We start from the raw sequence: 22,226 nt of genomic DNA on the forward strand, positions 1-22,226 counted from the left end.
TATATATCTATATATATAATCGTTTGTGTATATATATATATATATATATATATATATACTGTATATCTATATATATCTATACTATCGCCAACCCCCCACATCGTAATAAACCTAATTAACCTATTAACCCCTAAGCCGACAAACCCCCACATCGCAATATACCTAATTAACCTATTAACCCCTAAACCGACAAACCCCCACATCGCAATAAACCTAATTAACCTATTAATTCCTAAAACGCCAACCCCACCACATCGCAATAAAATAAACCTAACTAACCTATTAACCCCTAAACCACCAAACCCCCACATCACAATAAACCTAATTAACCTATTAACCCCTAAACCACCAAACCCCCACATCAAAATAAACCTAATTAACCTATTAACTTCTAAACCGCCAACCACCATAACGCAAATAACTAATTTAATTACTATGCCCACTAACCTAACACCCCCTAAATTAAGCTACAACTGTGTTTACTTTGGTGGAGCTCAAACAATTTTGCGAGGGTTTATGCAATATTCATATTTAACAAAGGTTTTAACTATGTATTTACTGTAAATATTTCACATTCCAATGTTCTGTACATAGCAGAATATGTTCTATGTATTTATAAAAATATTTTCCTATGTATATCTATATATTTGACCATATTGCCGCTTTAAGAAGGGACACATATGAAAAATTCATATGTCAGGGTTCTTATACAAAACATTTCTTTAAACAGCCCTGAAAACAGCCCTGACATATGTATTTTTCATAAGTGTCCCTTTTTAAAGCGGCAATATAGTCACCCTATGTATATCTATATATATCTATACTATAATCGTGTTTTTAACGCGTGTGTCGCCAGTTGCGCACACATCCTTAAAGGAATGTTGGCTGTGTGAGGCAGCCAAAAGAATGTTGGCTTCATGCGCAGCCAAAAGAATATACCTGGATGCAGTGAAGCTGCATCCTAGTGGATTTCCGAAAATGGCAGGGTGATGAAAGAATCCACTGCAGGTAGATTCTTTTACCACCCTGCCATTTTCGGAATCCACCTGGATGCAGCGTAGGCAAATAAAGCCTTAAAAAAAAACACATACAAATGCCCGCCACATAAAATAAAGAAAGAACACGTAACCACCCGCAAGAAATAAAAAAAACCTAACTGCCTGCACGAAGTATAACAAAAAACAATCTAACCTTTCGAACAAAGTATTAACAAACACCAAAACCACCAACATCGCAAAATAATATAGTAATTAACCCCTAATCCGCAAATAACAATTAAAATATTAACCCCTAAACCACAAACCCCCCACATCGCAATAAACCTAATTAACCTATTAACCCCTAAACCAACAAACCCCCACATCGCAATAAACCTAATTAACCTATTAACCCCATAACCGACAAACCCCCACATTGCAATAAACCTAATTAACCTATTAAATCCTAAACCGCCAACCCCCCCACATTGCAATAAATCTAGTTAACCTATTAACCCCTAAACCGCCAAATCCCCACATCACAATAAACTTAATTAACCTATTAACTCCTAAACCTCCAACCCCCCACAACACAAATAACTAATTTAATTACTAAGCCTCCTAACCTAACACCCCCTAAATTAGCCCCAATACCAAGTTACACTTATAATAAAACTTAACATTATATAAAAAAAAAATCTAAAATGACAAAAAATAAAAAATTCTAAAATTACAGAAAAAAATAAACAAAATTATCAAAAATAAAAAAAATCAAACCTAATCCCTATGAAAATAAAAAAGTCCCCCCAAAAAAAAACACCCCCTAATCTAAACTAAACTACTAATAGCCCTTAAAATGGCCTTTTTTAGGGCATTTCCCTAAGTTAAACAGCTTTTAACATTTAAAAAATACTAAGTCCCCCCTAATAGTAAAAACCCACCAAAATAAAAAAAAAATACCACTAAAAAAACCTAAACTACCCATTGCCCCTATAGGGTCATTTGTATGGGCATTGCCCTTAAAAGGGCATTCAGCTCTTTTACAGCTATTAAATCCCTGATCTTAAAAATAATCCCCCCAACTTTTTTTTAAAAAAAAATGCTAAGACTAAGCCCCAAATAGGTATTCACTGTTCCTGAAATTCGCCTGAGAAGGTAATTTTCTAAGCGGCTCCATCATCTTCTATCTTCAACTGGAGCGAAGGCGGCGCGGAGCAGAGGTGCGGAATTGGCTTCCCTGATGCATGGATCCTAAGCGGCGGTCCTCAACCGTGGAGGTCCTCAGCAGCAACGGTCCTCGGAAGCGTGGAGGCTCCTCTTCATGTGATTGTTTGTTGCACACTGAAGATTTAATGCAAGGTACCCCATATTTATTGGAGTACCTTGCATTCCTATTGGCTGAAATTTTGAAATCAGCCAATAGGATGAGAGCTACTGAAATCTTATTGGCTGATTTCAACAGCCAATAGGATTTCAGTAGCTCTCATCCTATTGGCCGATTTCAAAATTTCAGCCAATAGGAATGCAAGGTTCCCCAAATTGAATGCGGTACCTTGCATTCAAGCTTAAGTGTACGACGGACATTGGATGAAGAGGAGCCTCCACACCGCCAAGGAACACCGCTGCCGCTGCCAAGGACCACCACCATTGAGGACCGCCGCTGAGGATCCACGCAATCGGGGAAGCCAGCTATGCACCTCCGCACCGCCTTTGTTCTGGATGAAGATAGAAGATGATGGAGCCACCTGGAAGAAGACCTTCTCCACCGGACTTCAGGAACGGTGAGTACCTATTTGGGGCTTAGTTTTAGCATTTTTTTACATTTTTTTATTTTTAAGATTAGGATTTAATGGGCTGGAAAAGAGCTGATTGCCCTTTTGGGGTGGCTTTTTTTAGATTAGGGGTTTTTTTGGGCTAGAAAATAGGTGATTGCCATTTTAAGGGCAGTAAAAGAGCTGAATGCCCTTTTAAGGGCAATGCCCATACAAATGCCTTTTTAGGGGCAATGGAAAGTTTAGTTTTTTTAGTGTTAGGTTTTTTTATTTTGGGGGGCTTGGTGGGTGGGGTTTTTACTGTTAGGGGGTATTGGTAATTTGCTTAGATAAAAGAGCTGTTTAACTTAGGGCAATGCCCTACAAAAATCCCTTTTAAGGGCTATTGGTAGTTTAGAATTAGATTAGGGGTGTTTTTATTTTTGGGGGGATTTTTTATAGGGGTATAGTTTAGGCTTAAATTTTTTATTTTGGATACCTTTGTTTATTTTTTTCTGTAATTTTACATTTTTTATTTTGTGTCATTTTAGCTTTGGGGTTTGTAGTTTTTTTTTTTAAATAGACTGCCCTCTGGGCAGGCTTATCGCCTAGTATAGGTATAAATATATATTTGTTTAAAAAAACATCAGAAATATATAGAAATATTTATTTATGAATAAATAGAACATATTCTGTTATGTAAAGAACATTGGAAAATGAAATATTCATAATTTTATGTCGGGTTAGTGCTATTGATAATATGTTATGGTGTTTGCTCGAGAGTGGGGTGTTTTCTCCATTGACTTCTATGGGGAATGCGTGAACACGATTGTGAGTTTCGAATTTTGACTTTTTCATTCAACTTGTAATACACCCGACTAGTGCAAAAATGAAAATCCTAGCAGAGTTTTTGCTATAGCAAAAACTCAAAATACCGCTCCACTTGTAATCTAGCCCGAAATGTGGAGTTTATTTATAATCCAAGATATTTCAAATGGATTTTCAGTGGTCAACACTGCTGAATTGTATAGGTTCCAAAATTATAAAAAATAAAAACTTTCAGGAAAAAAAATGAATACCAATGATGGGGTTTTTAATGGAAGTATCCAACTAGTAACCACAGTGGAAAGTAGAAATAAACACATTAGAAAAATATATATAAAAATAAAACTCCGAAAAATGGATAGGAGTGGGTTGATTAGAATATATTCATATTAGCTCTTCTAAGGGACTGGGATTTCCCTTTTTGTTACATCTGTAACACCTGGATTTCCTCTTGAAAAACATGCTTACTATATACTGCAAAGCAAATAACGGTCATTGGTTAGAACATGGCAGATTAGAATTGGCAGTGTACATTAGTCTGACACAGTGGTCAATGCATTGCTGAATACTTACTGTAAAGAGACTTGTGCGACGCTTAGCTCCTCGATGGAGGGACCCGGGAGTGCTAACTCCAATAGATACCTCACTTCTTAATTCCCGGTGGCTGATGTTTGGAGTAGAAGGCAGTGACGATGAATAGTCATTTGTTGGTCCTCCATTACTAGCCTTTAATAGATACAGTATTTATTCAGGTAAGCTCTACTAAAAAGATTCATGGGGTATAAAAAAAATTAGGAACCACCCAAATATGTGAAATGTTTAAGTTGCATACAATATGTCAACTTTCAAGATGATAAAGTGGTTACCTAAATCAAAGGTACAGTCAATGGACTATTAAATAATGGCAATGATGAGATAAATCTAATATTAAACATCTTACAGGAAGGTCCCAGATTTTTGACTCACCCTGTATATATTTAACAGGTATTACTACAATAATAATTTCATGACATTACTTAGCTAAAGCACATGGGATTTATACAGTACCATATGATTATGTTTACCACAAACAGCTGTACCTCACTTTAAAAAAAAAAAAAAAAAAAACACTGGAGGTACATCAAGCTTCTGTGAGAAATACTGACAGCTCCCAAGTGGGACTTAACCTATGTGTTTAATCTTTAACAGGGTGGTTCTGTGCTATACTAAGACACAACATGCATTGTTGAGTGCCTCCACTTGTAATATAGCCCATTGTTTAAAAAAATCAAAATAGCAAATAGACTTCACAATTTTGGTCATGTAATTGTTTTTATTATAGATTTATTTCTGTCCTTGGTTTGGGAGAACTAATGTTTTTGCATTTCATGTGTAAGGCACATTGCTGTAATTATTTATTATAAATATTCCCAACAGCACAGTTTTCGGTTGCCTGTCATACACTGTGGATTAGAAGTATTGTGGATTTAATGCAATTTCCATTGTGCCGCCATTACAATTTTCTCTTTGAGTGCGTTATGCTGCGGTAACCCACATACCACACACAAACCAAGTTCCAACTTGGCGTGCACGTGCATGTATTCCCCCATAAAGATTAATGGAGAAAAAATGTAGGGAAAAAAACCTAACACCTGCGATTGCGAAATCGCCAACACATTTTCACATTCCCCATTGAAGTCTATGAAGAAAAAGAAAGTTGTCAAAAAACTTAACACCCTAACATGAACCCCTAGTCTAATAACCCCTAAACCACCATCCCCCCACAACACAAATACTAAATAAACCTATTAACCCTTAAACCGCCACCCCCCGCATCGCAAACATCTAAATAAACCTAATACCCTAAACCGCCATGCCCCCACATCGTAAACACTAAATAAACCTATTAACCCCTAAACCGCCACCACCGCATCGCAAACCCCTAAATAAACCTATTAACCCCTAAACCGCCATCCCCCCACATCGCAAACACTAAATAAACCTATTAAGCCCTAAACCGCCACCCCCCGCATCGTAAACTCTAAATAAACCTATTAAGCCCTAAACCGCCACCCCCGCATTGCAAACTCTAAATAAACCTATCAAGCCCTAAACCGCCACTCCCCGCATCTCAAACACCTAAATAAACCTATTGGCTGATTTAAATTTTAAGAATCAAATCAGTCAATAGGAATGCAAGGGTACCCCTATATAAAAGGATGATGAGGACCACCGACGATGAAGATTGCAGAAGATGCAGCACCGATGGATGAAGATGGATCGCCGCCCTTCATCATTGGTAAGTACCACTTTGGGGCTTAGAGAAAGTTTTTTATTTTTTTGGGGGGGTGTTTTTTTTTAAATTAGGGATTTTTTTATTTATATTTTCAGCAGAAAAAGAGCTGAATGCCCTTTTCGGGCAATGGGTACATTAGGGTTTTTATTTTTGGGGGGTGGGGGGTTGTAATGTTAGGGGGTAAATGTTGTTTTTTTATGTAAAAGAGCTGTTAGCTTTAGGGCAATGCCCTGCAAAAGGCCCTTTTAAGGGCTATTGGTAGTTTATTTTTAGATTAGTTTTTTTTATTTTTGGGGGGCGGTATTAGAATAGGAATATTTTTTTATTTTAGATAATTGCGTTTGTTATTTTTTGTAATGGTAGTTTTTTTTGGTAATGTTAGGATTTATTATTTTTAGTAATGTTTTTTTTTAACAAGTAATGCTAGGTATTGTTTTAGTTTAAGCTTAGGTTTTAATTATTTTTCACAGGTAAGTTTTTATTTATTTTAAGGTAGTTAGTATATTTTAACTTTAATTTAGGTTATTTTAAGTTTGTTAAAGTTAGGTGGTGCTAGGTTTATGGGTTAATAGTTTAATGTAGGTAGTTGCGATGTGGGGGATTGCGGTTTAGGGGTTAATAGGTTTATTTGGTAGTTGTGATGTGGGGGATGGCAGTTTAGGGCTTAATAGGTTTATTTAGTAGTTGTGATGCAGGGGGTGGCGGTTTAGGGGTTAACAGGTTTATGTAGGTGTTTGTGATGCGGGGGTAGCGGTTTAGGGGTTAATAGGTTTATTTAGTAGTTGCGATGCGGAGGATGGCGGTTTAAGGGTGAAAAGATTTATTTAGTAGTTGCGATGCCGGGGTATGGCGATTTAGGGGTTAATAGGTTTATTTAGTAGTTGTGATGCGGGAGGCGGTTTAGGGGTTAATAGGTTTATTTATGTGTTTGCAATTCGGGGTGGCGGTTTAGGAGTTAAAAGGTTTAGTAGTTGCGATGCAGGGGGGGGTGGCAGTTTAGGGGTTAATAGTGTAGTTTATGGATGTAGGTGTACTTTGTAAGGTATTTTTGATGTGTTTTGTCAAACGTTTTTGTTTTGCGAAACACTTGTAATACCAAATCGGTGACTATTCCGCACACAAAGACCATATCGCATCATACTGTGCGACTTGTAATCTAGGTCTGTATGTCTGTATAGCTGTAAAGCACAAAGAATGTTTTTATTTATTTATATATTTGGCACAGACTGCTATTGTGCCCACATTATTGGTATGTTTACTATACACTGAACAGATTTGGAGCACAGCAGATTTACCCCTCTTATGTTCAATATAGGTTATATAATATGATCTTAGAGTAATGTGCCAGCATTATGGATATGTTTAGTATAGGCTGTATGTTCTGTTTAGTATAGGCTGTATGGTCTGTTTAGTATAGGCTGTATGGTCTGTTTAGTTTAGGCTGTATGGTCTGTTTAGTATAGACTGTATAGTTTGTTTAGTATAGGCTGTATAGTCTGTTTAGTATAGGCTGTATAGTCTGTTTAGTATAGGCTGTATGGTATGTTTAGTATAGGCTGTATGGTCTGTTTAGTATAGGCTGTATAGTCTGTTTAGTATAGGCTGTATAGTTTGTTTAGTATAGGCTGTATGGTATGTTTAGTATAGGCTGTATGGTCTGTTTAGTATAGGCTGTATGGTCTGTTTAGTATAGGCTGTATGGTCTGTTTAGTATAGGCTGTATAGTCTGTTTAGTATAGGCTGTATGGTCTGTTTAGTATAGGCTGTATAGTTTGTTTAGTATAGGCTGTATGGTATGTTTAGTATAGGCTGTATGGTCTGTTTAGTATAGGCTGTATAGTCTGTTTAGTATAGGCTGTATGGTCTGTTTAGTATAGGCTGTATGGTCTGTTTAGTATAGGCTGTATGCTCTGTTTAGTATAGGCTGTATGGTCTGTATAGTATAGGCTGTATAGTTTGTTTAGTATAGGCTGTATAGTCTGTTTAGTATAGGCTGTATAGTCTGTTTAGTATAGGCTGTATGGTCTGTTTGGTATAGGCTGTATGGTCTGTATAGTATAGGCTGTATAGTTTGTTTAGTATAGGCTGTATAGTCTGTTTAGTATAGGCTGTATGGTCTGTTTAGTATAGGCTGTATGGTCTGTATAGTATAGGCTGTATAGTTTGTTTAGTATAGGCTGTATAGTCTGTTTAGTATAGGCTGTATAGTCTGTTTAGTATAGGCTGTATGGTCTGTTTGGTATAGGCTGTATGGTCTGTTTAGTATAGGTTGTATGGTCTGTTTAGTATAGGCTGTATAGTCTGTTTAGTATAGGCTGTATAGTCTGTTTAGTATAGGCTGTATGGTCTGTTTAGTATAGGCTGTATGCTCTGTTTAGTATAGGCTGTATGCTCTGTTTAGTATAGGCTGTATGGTCTGTTTAGTATAGGCTGTATGCTCTGTTTACTATAGGCTGTATGGTCTGTTTACTATAGGTTGTATGGTCTGTTTACTATAGGCTGTATGGTTTTGGAGCACAGATAATGTACCTGTATCGATATCGAAATTGAACCAGCTGAATGACTAGGAGAGCTGGGTAAGGATTTGCATGATAATAGTTGTTGCTGCCTCTTCAAAACCACAATCTTCTGAGCAACTGAAATAGATACATAAAAAAAAATAAACTTGGATTAGCAATTGTATAACAATAAACATATTATTGTGTTATTAATAATGCAGAAAAATGGCAAAAACTGTGAGCCCTCTATCCCTTACTACTTATATATTTTTGTTAGTGTATTTTGTAAATTTATAGCTACTGTCATAGTGCTGCATAATTTGCTGGCACCTTATAAATAAATACCATTACCTCATACTACGCCCTCAAAACAATCCTGGAGATGGCTGGGTATGAGGTACAACCCAACGTGGAACAAAGAACACTGTGGAGTACTGTGCACTGACTATGGTATATTTAATATTCCAGCAGTATAACCGAGAAAGTATTAGCAGAACTAGATCATTGTAAAGCCTGCAACAGTATTCTCTGTTTCAGGCAAAAATCATTGCTGGCTAAGTTAGATGTGTACGGTTCTATAGTGCCCTATCACAAATGTTCTAAAAGTCAGGCTTATTAAACCAAAGACAAAGGGGCCATAATTAAGCTGATTTCATTGCCTTTTAAATTACTGATCAATGCACAAAACTTTAAATCTCATTAATACACTAGTCCCAGACTAGTTAAAGATCTCAGTAGACAAGTAAAAAATTTGGCCTTTTCCTGCATTAAACATTAAGGGCTAGATTGCAAAAGGTGCAAACACCACCATAAGTAAACGTTTAACGCACGTGGGTTAACGCATGTATTACCAGTTGAAAGTAAATGGTTTGCGCATGAGCAAAACCCAACACGTGCTAATTTCTGGACTTTGGATATTAAGACCGCGTTAAATTCTTCTCACTATAGACTACAATGGAGCACGCTTATAAAAAAAACAAACACTGCAATAGACCAAGTGCGCCTAACCCGAAGGTAGTTATGCATATTTTACATTACAATTTTCTTCACATAGAAGAAAATGTTTTATTTTTTATTTTATAAATATTATTTTTTTAAATATCTTTCTATACCTACTGTATATATCTATATAAATAGATATAGGTATAGATATATAGAAATATACAGTATATAGGAATATCTATTAAAAATACAAAGAACATTTTCCCCTATGTGAAGAACATTGGGATGTAAAATATTTACAGTAAATAAACAGTAAAACGCATTATTAAATATTAATATTGAATAAAAATGATTTTTCTAAGTTTAGATGTGTATGTATATACAGTCATGGCTAAAAATATTGGCACCCCTGCATTTCTGTCAGATAATGCATCGCTTTACCCAGAAAATTGTTGCAATTACAAATGTTTAGGCATTCTCATATTTATTTTATTTTTTGTATTGGTATGACACAAAAAAGTGGAGCAAAAAAAGCCAAATCTGACACATTCCACGCAAAACTCCCAAAATGAACTGGACAAAATTATTGGCATCTTCAATATTTGGTAGCACACCCCTTGGAAAAAATAACTGAAATCAATTGCTTCCTGTAACCATCAAAGTGTTTCTAACACCTCTCTACTGGAATTTTCGCCAACTGCTCCAGGTCTCTCAGATTGGAAGGGTTCCTTTTCCCAACTGCTGTTTTGAGATCTCTCCACAGGTGCTCTATGTGATTGAGATGAGATCTGGACTCATTGATGGCCAGTTCAGTACTCTCCACTGTTTTGTCTTAAACCCTGCTGTAAGACCCATGACCTCTGACAGAGACCCAGCTTTCTGACACTGGGCCCTACATTGCACCACAGAATTCTTTGGTAGTCTTTAGATTTTATAATGCCATGCACACAGTCAATATATCCAGTGCCTGAAGCAGCAAAGCAACCCCAAAACATCAGTGAACCGCCACCATGTTTGACTGTAGGGACTGTATTCTTTTCTTTAAAAGCCTGATTTCTTTTTCTGAAAACAGTAGAATCATGGACTTTACCAAAAAGCTGTAATTTTGTTTTGTCTGTACACAGCACATTCTCCCAAAATGATTTTGGCTTCCTCAGGTAAGTTTTGGCAAACTCCAATCTGGCTTTTTTATTTTTTTTGTGTCAGCAGTGGGGTCTTCCTGGGTCTCCTACCATAGCGTCCCTTTTCATTCAGGTGGCGATGTATAGTGCAAGCTGACACATTTGTACCCTGTGCCTGAAGTTCAGATTGAATTTCTCTGGAAGTTGATCGAGGTTCTTTATCCACTATTCGAACAATCCTTCATTGCAATCTTTGATAAATATTTGTCTTTCGCCAACGTACAGGGAGGTTAGCTACAGTGCCATGGTCTGTAAACTTCTTGACAATCTTGCGCACAGTGGACACAGAGACATTAAGATCTCTTGAGATGGACTTGTAACCTTGAGATTGTCCATGCTTTCCACAATTTTTGTTCTCAAATCTTCAGACAATTCTTTGCTGCTCTTTCTCTTCTCCGTGCTCAGTGTGGCACACAGAGACACACAACAGAAAGGTTGAGTCAATTTTCACCATTTTAACTGGTTGCCAGTGTGATTTCTATATTGTCAGCACCTGTTAATTGATACAGGTGAGTTTAATTACAAATTACAGGAGCATCACAAACTTGGAATGCAATTTCTTACAATATTGAGAAGGTGCCAATAATTTTGTCCAGTCCATTTTTGGAGTTTTGTGTGGAATGTGTCAGATTTGTTTTTATTTCTCCACTTTTTTGTGTCATACTAATACAAACAAAAGAAATAAACATGAGAATACCTAAACATTTGTAATTGCAACAATTTTCTGGGCGAAGTGGTGCATTATCTGACAGAAATGCAGGGGTGCCAATATTTTTGGCCATGACTGTACATATATAAATTAGCTGCAACAACTAATCAATATAATCCATAAAATTTGATTATGAAAATAGTTTTTACGAATCTCATTATCGATTATTTAGTCTGTGCACGGCACCAGCTGCTTCACTCCATTGAACTCCTGCACATGGTATTGTGTTTTATAGTTATGTCCTTAGCCTAAAGGACGTCTACAGACATTTACTTTTCACCTTTTCAAGATAGTATACATTTCTTTTTAAGCTTACTACTTCTGGCTTATGTGGTTTAGATCACCTGTGCAACCCAGAAATAATAGGAGTCATCATTTGGATTGTTTATATTAAATCAAGTGCTTTGCATGATTTAGTGCAAAGCTTATTATTTAAACTTATCCCTAGATTGATGGGAGTTGTTATTTTACCTGATGTGCACTATTATCTATTTGCACAATTATTAGCTGATTGCTGATTATATGTACCATATAGATAACTTTGTAAGGCTATTTCCTGTTATAGATATATAGTCCTTAGTCCTTTATAGATATATAGTGCTTTGGACCTTTTGTAATTGTTTTTTTATGAATATACTAGTCCTAAAACCCGTGTACACGGGCCATTTTTTGCAGTACAGTGGTCCCACCCCTTGCTCTCTCGCTCTCTCTCTATCCCCCCTCTCTTTTTCTCTCTCTTTCTCCCCTCTCTTTTGCTCTCTCTTTTGCTCTCTTTCCCCTCTCTTTTGCTCTCTCTCCCCCTCTCTTTTGCTCTGTCTCTCTCTCTCCCCCTCTCTTTTGCTCTCTCTCTCCCTCTTTTGCTCTCTCTCTTCCCCCCTCTTGTTTGCTCTCTCTGTCTCCTCTCGTTTGCTCTCTCTCTCTCTCCTCTCGTTTGCTCTCTCTCTCCTCTCATTTGTTCTCTCTCCTCTCATTTGCTCTCTCTCTCCTCTCGTTTGCTCTCTCTCTCCTCTCTTTTGCTGTCTCTCTCCCTCTCTTTTGCGCACTCTCCCCCTCTCTTTTGCGCTCTCTCCCCCCTCTCTTTTGCGCTCTCTCCCCCCTCTCTCTTGTGCTCTCTCCCCCTCTCTTTTCTGCTCTCTCCCCCCTCTCTTTTCTGCTCTCTCCCCCTCTCTTTTCTGCTCTCTAACCCTCTCTTTTGTGCTCTCTCCCCCCTCTCTTTTGTGCTCTCTCCCCCTCTCTTTTGTGCTCTCCCCCCTCTCTTTTGTGCTCTCCCCCCTCTCTTTTGTGCTCTCTCCCCCTCTCTTTTGTGCTCTCTCCCCCTCTCTTTTGTGCTCTCTCCCCCCTCTCTTTTGTGCTCTCTCCCCCCTCTCTTTTGTGCTCTCCACCTCTCTTTTGTGCTCTCTCCCCCCTCTCTTTTATGCTCTCTCCCCCCTCTCTTTTGTGCTCTCTCCCCTCTCTTTTGTGCTCTCTCCCCCTCTCTTTTGTGCTCTCTCCCCCCTCTCTTTTGTGCTCTCTCCCCCTCTCTTTTGTGCTCTCTCCCCCTCTCTTTTGTGCTCTCTCCCCCGCTCTCATTTGTGCTCTCTCCCCCTCTCTTTTGTGCTCTCTCCCCCCTCTCTTATGTGCTCTCCCCCCTCTCTTTTGTGCTCTCTCCCCCTCTCTCTTGTGCTCTCTCCCCCCTCTCTTTTGTGCTCTCTCCCCCCTCTCTTTTGTGCTCTCTCCCCCTCTCTTTTGTGCTCTCCCCCTTTCTTTTGTGCTCTCTTCCCCCTCCCTTTTGTGCTCTCTCCCCCTCTCTTTTGTGCTCTCTTCCCCCTCTCTTTTGTGCTCTCTCCCCCCTCTCTTTTGTGCTCTCTCCCCCTCTCTTTTGTGCTCTCCCCCTCTCTTTTGTGCTCTCTTCCCCCTCTCTTTTGTGCTCTCTCCCCCCTCTCTTTTTTGCTCTCCCCCCTCTCTTTTGTGCTCTCTCCCCCTCTCTTTTGTGCTCTCTCCCCCCTCTCTTTTGTGCTCTCTCCCCCTCTCTTTTGTGCTCTCCCCCCTCTCTTTTGTGCTCTCTGCCCCTCTCTTTTGTGCTCTCTCCCCCTCTCTTTTGTGCTCTCTCTCCCCCACTCTTTTGTGCTCTCTCCCTCTCTATTTTGTGTTCTCTCCCCCCCTCTCTTTTGTGCTCTCTCCCCCCTCTCTTTTGTGCTCTCTCCCCCTCTCTTTTGTGCTCTCCCCCTTTCTTTTGTGCTCTCTTCCCCCTCCCTTTTGTGCTCTCTCCCCCCTCTCTTTTGTGCTCTCTTCCCCCTCTCTTTTGTGCTCTCTCCCCCCTCTCTTTTGTGCTCTCTCCCCCCTCTCTTTTGTGCTCTCTCCCCCTCTCTTTTGTGCTCTCCCCCTCTCTTTGTGCTCTCTTCCCCCTCTCTTTTGTGCTCTCTCCCCCCTCTCTTTTGTGCTCTCCCCCTCTCTTTTGTGCTCTCTCCCCCTCTCTTTTGTGCTCTCTCCCCCCTCTCTTTTGTGCTCTCTCCCCCTCTCTTTTGTGCTCTCCCCCCTCTCTTTTGTGCTCTCTGCCCCCTCTCTTTTGTGCTCTCTCCCCCTCTCTTTTGTGCTCTCTCTCCCCCTCTCTTTTGTGCTCTCTCCCTCTCTATTTTGTGCTCTCTCCCCCTCTCTTTTGTGCTCTCCCCCCTCTCTTTTGTGCTCTCTCCCCCTCTCTTTTGTGCTCTCTCCCCCCTCTCTTTTGTGCTCTTTCCCCCTCTCTTTTGTGCTCTCTCCTCCTCTCTTTTGTGCTCTCTCCCCCTTTCTTTTGTGCTCTCTCCCCCTCTCTTTTGTGCTCTCTCCCCCCTCTCTTTTGTGCTCTCTCCCCCCTCTCTTTTGTGGTCTCTCACCCTCTCTTTTGCTGTCTCTCTCCCTCTTTTTATCCCCCCTCGCCACGCCCGGCCACGCCCACTCCACTACACGCGATGCCAGATGCCAGGAGGAGGCAAGTCAGTTGGAAGGCCAGGTGTGTTTGTCCTCGCGCGCAGTCTCTACTGCGCATGACAGCTTCAGACAAACACACTTGGCCTTTTATTATATAGGATTTGAAATAAATTGTAATATGAACCAGATTTTACGTCTATAAGTATATATCTGTTATTTTAAGAGCGGACTAGATCTTTTGTCCCTAACCTTATAGCTGGTTATTTACCACTGCATATAGATATTTAAGATATTAAAATTACAAATTAAGTCCAGGCTTACTTTGTTGAGAGGCTCCTTGTTAAGGAGGAAAACCCTTTGCATTGGCGGAGAGCTTACTAAGAAAAATATCCCAATTACCAGAACTGCTTGTGCAATTTTAAATGCCGACAGCGTATGCTGTTGGCATTCAGCGATGTCGCCGGACATGATTCCCTACAGCAAATATATATATATATATATATATATATATATATATATATATATATATATATATATATATATATATATATATATATATATGTTTGCATCTAAATATGTGTATGTGTATATATAAAACCAGTCCCAAGGGCTCTGCACACACTTATATATATACAATATATTGGGACTGGTTATATATATATATATATATATATATATATATATATAGTATACTGTATACCCACATACACATATTTAGATGCAAACATATATATATATTTCTGTTATATCCCTTTCCATTCAAACACCTTGTCATATACGATATACCTTTGAACCCTTTATATGAATGGTTAGTATCAGATAGTGAATATATTTAACAGTTTGTTTTAATGTATTTGTTGTGTTTGGTACAACTTTTTTTTAAAGCCCTAACCATTTACGCAAGGTCTTTACTCATGCTAACCCGAGTAGCGCAAATTTAGATTGTGCTTGGTGGTGTGCATTTACTTAAAACTTGAAATATAAGAGTGAATTACTGCTGATGTGATATTGCCATATTGTGCGCACACTAACTTTAACACGCCACTTGTAATCTAGCCCTAAGTATATAAAGTAAAAAAAAAATTTCCTCACTGTAAATTTTAACCTGACTGGTAAAAAATAGTGATCATTTTCCAACCTTGGCTTTGCATATATAAAATTGTAATTTAATGTCGCTTTAAGTGATGTTCTGTGTTATTGGTGCTTGACCAGGATTCCAAGAAAATGTTTCAGATTGGCCTCTCTCCTGAGTGACATGCATCTTAACATGTGTAATGCAATCATACTACTCAGACACAGAAGCTCCTACGCAATGGTAGAGACTTATTTCATGGGTTATGTGATCTTGTCAATATAAAGTGTTAGTGTATTGTACTATTGTGTGAGTATAAATCCTCTAGATAGCTCACCTTCATTAAACACCCGATCTACATTGAGTCCATAAGTGGCGCAGGTCTCATAGTACATGCAACGTTTCATTTCACTGCACAACGCTCGGGCCCGGACATCCTCTATCACCCTCTTGTTGGTAGAAGTAATTTTATCTGAAAGAATAAAGTGGAATACAATAAGTGTATGACCGTACAAACAAAACCTGTGTAAAGAACCTTGGCTGCCAATGCATTGCAGCCTTCTCTGGGTAAAATACTTAGAGACTGATTAAAATCTCACAGTAATAGAAAAAAACATCACACAATGTCTTCGGGGGCTTTCTTGAGCATTATATTGCAGTGTGGGTCTCTTCTTCATATACAGAACCTTGCACAGCTAGATAAGTAACTCGCAGATAAAATGCGCCATTCTAAAATTCTTTCAAGGACCTCTCAGTACTGAGAAGACATCTTAGATAGTGGTAAGCTTTAGATCATTAGGCCCTTAAAGTCATAATTTACAGTAAGTTCCAAACACAGATTAAATATAAATGTAAACCCAATTTTGTTCTTTCATGATTCAGATAGAGCATGCAATTTTAAGCAACTTTCTAATTTACCCCTATTATTAATTTTTCTTCGTCCTCTTGGTATCTATATTTGAAAACGTAGAATTATAAGCTAAGGAGCTGGCCCATCTTTGTTTCAGCACCCTGGCTAGCACTTGTGATTGGTGACTGCATTTAGCAAACCAATAAGCGAGTGCAAACCAGGTTCTCAACCAAAAATGGGCCGGCTCTTAAGCTTACATTCCTGGTTTTAAAATAAAGATACCAAGAGAACAAAGAAAATTTGATAATAGGAGTAAATTAGAAAGTTGCTTAAAATTGTATTTTCTATCTGAATCATGAAAGAAAAAAAATTGGGTTTACTATCCCTTTAAGTCACTCTTTGTTACAACAGTAATTAGTAGTAGTTGTAGTTATAGCTGACAAATCTAATAGTTTTTTTGTTTTTTTTTTACATGGCTGTAAATAAAGAATCAATAACACTGGGTTAGGGTCACAAACATCCCTCTCCAGTCTCTCCATACTTGCCAGATCCTATGTTATTCCATGAAACCCATTCACTACATCTCACAAACTTGAGAATGTGATGAGCCTGAAGAGCTTATGTAGACTGAAGAGGGCTGATAGTGACTCTTCCTCATTGTTTGCAAAGTGGGTTTTGGAAATGAGAGTTTTCACCTATAAATCTCACTGATGGAGATAATGGTATGTGTTAGAGAACAATGCAGGTCATTTCCTAATTTGCAATAATAAAAACATAATTTATGCTTACCTGATAAATTTATTTCTCTTGTAGTGTATTCAGTCCACGGGTCATCCATTGCTTATGGGATATATTCCCTTCCCAACAGGAAGTTGCAAGAGGATCACCCAAGCAGAGCTGCTATATAGCTCCTCCCCTCACATGTCATATCCAGTCATTCGACCGAAACAAGACAAGAAAGGAGAAACCATAGGGTGCAGTGGTGACTGGAGTTTTAATTAAAATTTAGATCTGCCTTAAAAAGACAGGGCGGGCCGTGGACTGAATACACTACAAGAGAAATAAATTTATCAGGTAAGCATAAATTATGTTTTCTCTTGTTAAGTGTATTCAGTCCACGGGTCATCCATTACTTATGGGATACCAATACCAAAGCCAAAGTACACGGATGATGGGAGGGACAAGGCAGGAACTTAAACGGAAGGAACCACTGCCTGTAGAACCTTTCTCCCAAAAACAGCCTCCGAAGAAGCAAAAGTGTCAAATTTGTAAAATTTTGAAAAAGTGTGAAGCGAAGACCAAGTTGCAGCCTTGCAAATCTGTTCAACAGAGGCCTCATTCTTAAAGGCCCAGGTGGAAGCCACAGCTCTAGTGGAATGAGCTGTAATTCTTTCAGGGGGCTGCTGTCCAGCAGTCTCATAGGCTAAACGTATTATGCTACGAAGCCAGAAGGATAGAGAGGTTGCCGAAGCTTTTTGACCTCTCCTCTGACCAGAGTACACGACAAACAGGGAAGAAGTTTGACGAAAATCTTTAGTTGCCTGTAAATAGAACTTCAGGGCACGGACTACGTCCAGATTATGTAAAAGTCGTTCCTTCTTTGAAGAAGGATTAGGACATAATGATGGAACAACAATCTCATGATTGATATTCCTGTTAGAAACTATCTTAGGTAAAATCCCAGGTTTAGTACGCAGAACTACCTTGTCTGAATGGAAAATCAGATAAGGAGAATCACAATGTAAGGCCGATAACTCAGAGACTCTTCGAGCCGAGGAAATAGCAATCAAAAACAGAACTTTCCAAGATAAAAGCTTAATATCAATGGAATGAAGGGGTTCAAACGGAACCCCTTGAAGAACTTTAAGAACCAAGTTTAAGCTCCACGGAGGAGCAACAGTCTTAAACACAGGCTTAATCCTAGCCAAAGCCTGACAAAAAGCCTGGACGTCTGGAACTTCTGCCAGACGTTTGTGTAAGAGAATAGACAGAGCAGAAATCTGTCCCTTTAACTAACTAGCAGATAAGCCCTTTTCTAAACCCTCTTGTAGAAAGGACAATATCCTAGGAATCCTAACCTTACTCCATGAGTAACCCTTGGATTCGCACCAATATAAATATTTACGCCATATCTTATGGTAAATTTTTCTGGTAACAGGCTTCCGTGCCTGTATTAAGGTATCAATAACTGACTCCGAGAAGCCACGCTTTGATAGGATCAAGCGTTCAATCTCCATGCAGTCAGCCTCAGAGAAATTAGATTTGGATGTTTGAAAGGACCTTGAATTAGAAGGTCCTGCCTCAGAGGTAGAGACCATGGTGGACAGGACGACATGTCCACTAGGTCTGCATACCAGGTCCTGCGTGGCCACGCAGGCGCTATCAGAATCACCGATGCTCTCTCCTGTTTGATCTTGGCAATCAGTCGAGGTAGCATCGGAAATGGTGGAAACACATAAGCCATGTTGAAGACCCAAGGGGCTGTCAGAGCATCTATCAGCGCCGCTCCCGGGTCCCTGGACCTGGATCCGTAACAAGGAAGCTTGGCGTTCTGGCGAGACGCCATGAGATCCAGATCTGGTTTGCCCCAACGATGAATCAGTTGAGCGAAGACCTCCGGATGAAGTTCCCACTCCCCCCGGATGAAAAGTCTGGCGACTTAGAAAATCCGCCTCCCAGTTCTCCACGCCTGGGATGTAGATCGCTGACAGGTGGCAAGAGTGAGACTCTGCCCAGTGAATTATCTTTGAGACTTCCAACATCGCTAGGGAACTCCTGGTTCCCCCTTGATGGTTGATGTAAGCCACAGTCGTGATGTTGTCCGACTGAAATCTGATGAACCTCAGTGTTGCTAACTGAGGCCAAGCTAGAAGAGCATTGAATATTGCTCTCAACTCCAGAATATTTATTGGGAGGAGTTTCTCCTCCTGAGTCCATAATCCCTGAGCCTTCAGGGAGTTCCAGACTGCGCCCCAACCTAGAAGGCTGGCATCTGTTGTTACAATTGTCCAATCTGGCCTGCGAAAGGTCATCCCCTTGGACAGGTGGACCCGAGAAGGCCACCAGAGAAGAGAATCTCTGGTCTCTTGATCCAGATTTAGTAGAGGGGACAAATCTGAGTAATCCCCATTCCACTGACTTAGCATGCATAATTGCAGGGGTCTGAGATGCAGGCGCGCAAATGGTACTATGTCCATTGCCACTACCATTAAGCCGATTACTTCCATGCACTGAGCTACTGACGGGCGTGGAATGGAATGAAGGACACGGCAAGCATTTAAGAGTTTTGATAACCTGGCCTCCGTCAGGTAAATTTTCATTTCTACAGAATCTATCAGAGTCCCTAGGAAGGAGACTCTTGTGAGTGGTGATAGAGAACTCTTTTCCACGTTCACCTTCCACCCATGCGACCTCAGAAATGCCAGAACTATCTCTGTATGAGACTTGGCAATTTGAAAACTTGACGCTTGTATCAGAATGTCGTCTAGGTACGGCGCCACCGCTATGCCTCGCGGCCTTAGCACCGCTAGCAGTGAGCCCAGAACCTTTGTAAAAATTCTCGGGGCCGTAGCTAACCCGAAGGGAAGAGCTACAAACTGGTAATGCCTGTTTAGAAAGGCAAATCTTAGGTACCGATAATGATCTTTGTGAATCGGTATATGAAGGTAGGCATCCTTTAAATCTACTGTGGTCATGTATTGACCCTCTTGGATCATGGGTAGGATGGTTCGAATAGTTTCCATTTTGAATGATGGAACTCTTAGGAATTTGTTTAAGATTTTTAGGTCCAAGATTGGTCTGAAGGTTCCCTCTTTCTTGGGAACCACAAACAGATTTGAGTAAAACCCTTGCCCTTGTTCCGTCCGCGGAACTGGGTGGATCACCCCCATTACTAAGAGGTCTTGCACACAGCGTAGAAATGCCTCTTTCTTTATTTGGTTTGCTGATAACCTTGAAAGATGAAATCTCCCTTGTGGAGGAGAAGCTTTGAAGTCCAGAAGATATCCCTGAGATATGATCTCCAACGCCCAGGGATCCTGGACATCTCTTGCCCAAGCCTGGGCGAAGAGAGATAGTCTGCCCCCCACTAGATCCGTTTCCGGATCGGGGGCCCTCACTTCATGCTGTCTTAGGGGCAGAAGTAGGCTTTCTGGCCTGCTTGCCCTTGTTCCAGGGCTGGTTAGCTTTCCAGCCCTGTCTGTAACAAGCAACAGGTCCTTCCTGTTTTGAAGCGGAGGAAGTTGATGCTGCTCCTGCCTTGAAGTTACGAAAGGCACGAAAATTAGACTGTTTGGCCTTTGATTTGGCCCTGTCCTGAGGAAGAGTATCACCCTTACCTCCAGTAATGTCAGCAATAATTTCTTTCAAGCCGGGCCCGAATAAGGTCTGCCCTTTGAAAGGAATATTAAGCAATTTAGATTTAGAAGTCACGTCAGCTGACCAGGATTTAAGCCATAGCGCTCTGCGCGCCTGGATGGCGAATCCGGAGTTCTTAGCCGTTAGTTTGGTTAAATGTACAACGGCATCAGAAACAAATGCATTAGCTAGCTTAAGTGCTTTAAGCTTGGCCATAATCTCATCCAATGGAGCTGTGCGAATGGCCTCTTCCAGAGACTCAAACCAGAATGCCGCAGCAGCAGTGACAGGCGCAATGCATGCAAGGGGCTGTAAGATAAAACCTTGTTGAACAAACATTTTCTTAAGGTAACCTTCTAATTTTTTATCCATTGGATCCGAAAAAGCACAACTATCCTCCACCGGGATAGTGGTACGTTTAGCTAAAGTAGAAACTGCTCCCTCCACCTTAGGGACCGTCTGCAATAAGTCTCGTGTGGTGGTGTCTATTGGAAACATTTTTCTAAATATCGGAGGAGGGGAAAAGGGCACACCGGGTCTATCCCCCTCCTTGCTAATAATTTCTGTAAGCCTTTTAGGTATAGGAAAAACGTCAGTACACAACGGTACCGCAAAGTATCAATCCAACCTACATATTTTCTCTGGAATTGCAACCGTGTTACAATCATTCAGAGCCGCTAATACCTCCCCTAGCAATACACGGAGGTTCTCAAGCTTAAATTTAAAATTAGAAATCTCTGACTCCGGTCTCCCTGGATCAGATCCGTCACCCACAGAATGAAGCTCTCCGTCCTCATGTTCTGCAAATTGTGACGCAGTATCGGACATGGCTCTCACATCATCAGCGCACTCTGTCCTTAACCCAGAGCTATGGCACTTGCCTCTTAATTCAGGCAATTTAGATAATACCTCTGTCATAACAGCAGCCATGTCTTGCAAAGTGATTTGTATGGGCCTCTCTGATGTACTTGGCGCCACAATATCACGCGCCTCCTGAGCGGGAGGCGAAGGTACTGACACGTGAGGAGAGTTAGTCGGCATAACTTCCCCCTCGTTGTCTGGTGATAATTTCTTTACAGATAAAATTTGACTTTTATTCAAAGTGACATCAATACATTTAGTACACATATTTCTGTGGGGCTCCACATTGGCCTTCAAACATAGTGAACAAACAGATTCATCTGTGTCAGACATGTTTAAACAGACTAGCAATGAGACTAGCAAGTTTGGAAAATCCTTTCAAATAAATTTACAAGCAATATAAAAAAACGCTACTGCACCTTTATGAAGCACAAAAAATCGTCACAGTTGAAATAACAATGAACCAAATCAGTTATAGCAACCAAATTTTCACAGTAAATGTATTAAGTTAGCAAAGCATTGCACCCACTAGCAAATGGATGATTAACCCCTTAATACCCAAAAACGGATAATCAATTTAACAATTAACGTTTTTATCACAGTCAAACACACTGTCACAGGTCTGCTGTGACTGATTACCTCCCTCAAAATGGATGCCAGAACTATCTCTGTATGAGACTTGGCAATTTGAAAACTTGACGCTTGTATCAGAATGTCGTCTAGGTACGGCGCCACCGCTATGCCTCGCGGCCTTAGCACCGCTAGGAGTGAGCCCAGAACCTTTGTAAAAATTCTCGGGGCCGTAGCTAACCCGAAGGGAAGAGCTACAAACTGGTAATGCCTGTTTAGAAAGGCAAATCTTAGGTACCGATAATGATCTTTGTGAATCGGTATATGAAGGTAGGCATCCTTTAAATCTACTGTGGTCATGTATTGACCCTCTTGGATCATGGGTAGGATGGTTCGAATAGTTTCCATTTTGAATGATGGAACTCTTAGGAATTTGTTTAAGATTTTTAGGTCCAAGATTGGTCTGAAGGTTCCCT

At 40.1% G+C, this 22,226-nt stretch overlaps 1 protein-coding gene across 2 annotated transcripts in view; it reads right to left on the reverse strand.

Annotated features, from left to right (window-relative positions):
- Positions 1–22,226, reverse strand: part of AGAP2 (ArfGAP with GTPase domain, ankyrin repeat and PH domain 2) — a 636,919-nt gene that overhangs the window by 173,870 nt on the left and 440,823 nt on the right. The window contains exons 6-8 of one of the 2 annotated variants that reach the window (XM_053708204.1): positions 15,451–15,585; positions 8,358–8,464; positions 4,127–4,279 (exon numbers count right to left, since the gene is read on the reverse strand). In XM_053708204.1, coding sequence (XP_053564179.1) covers positions 4,127–4,279; positions 8,358–8,464; positions 15,451–15,585 — 395 coding nt within the window. The remainder of the gene's footprint in view (positions 1–4,126; positions 4,280–8,357; positions 8,465–15,450; positions 15,586–22,226) is intronic. The other variant, XM_053708205.1, reaches the window with a different exon arrangement.

The sequence above is a fragment of the Bombina bombina genome, chromosome 3, assembly GCF_027579735.1.
Source record: "Bombina bombina isolate aBomBom1 chromosome 3, aBomBom1.pri, whole genome shotgun sequence".
NCBI classification, from domain to species: domain Eukaryota; kingdom Metazoa; phylum Chordata; class Amphibia; order Anura; family Bombinatoridae; genus Bombina; species Bombina bombina.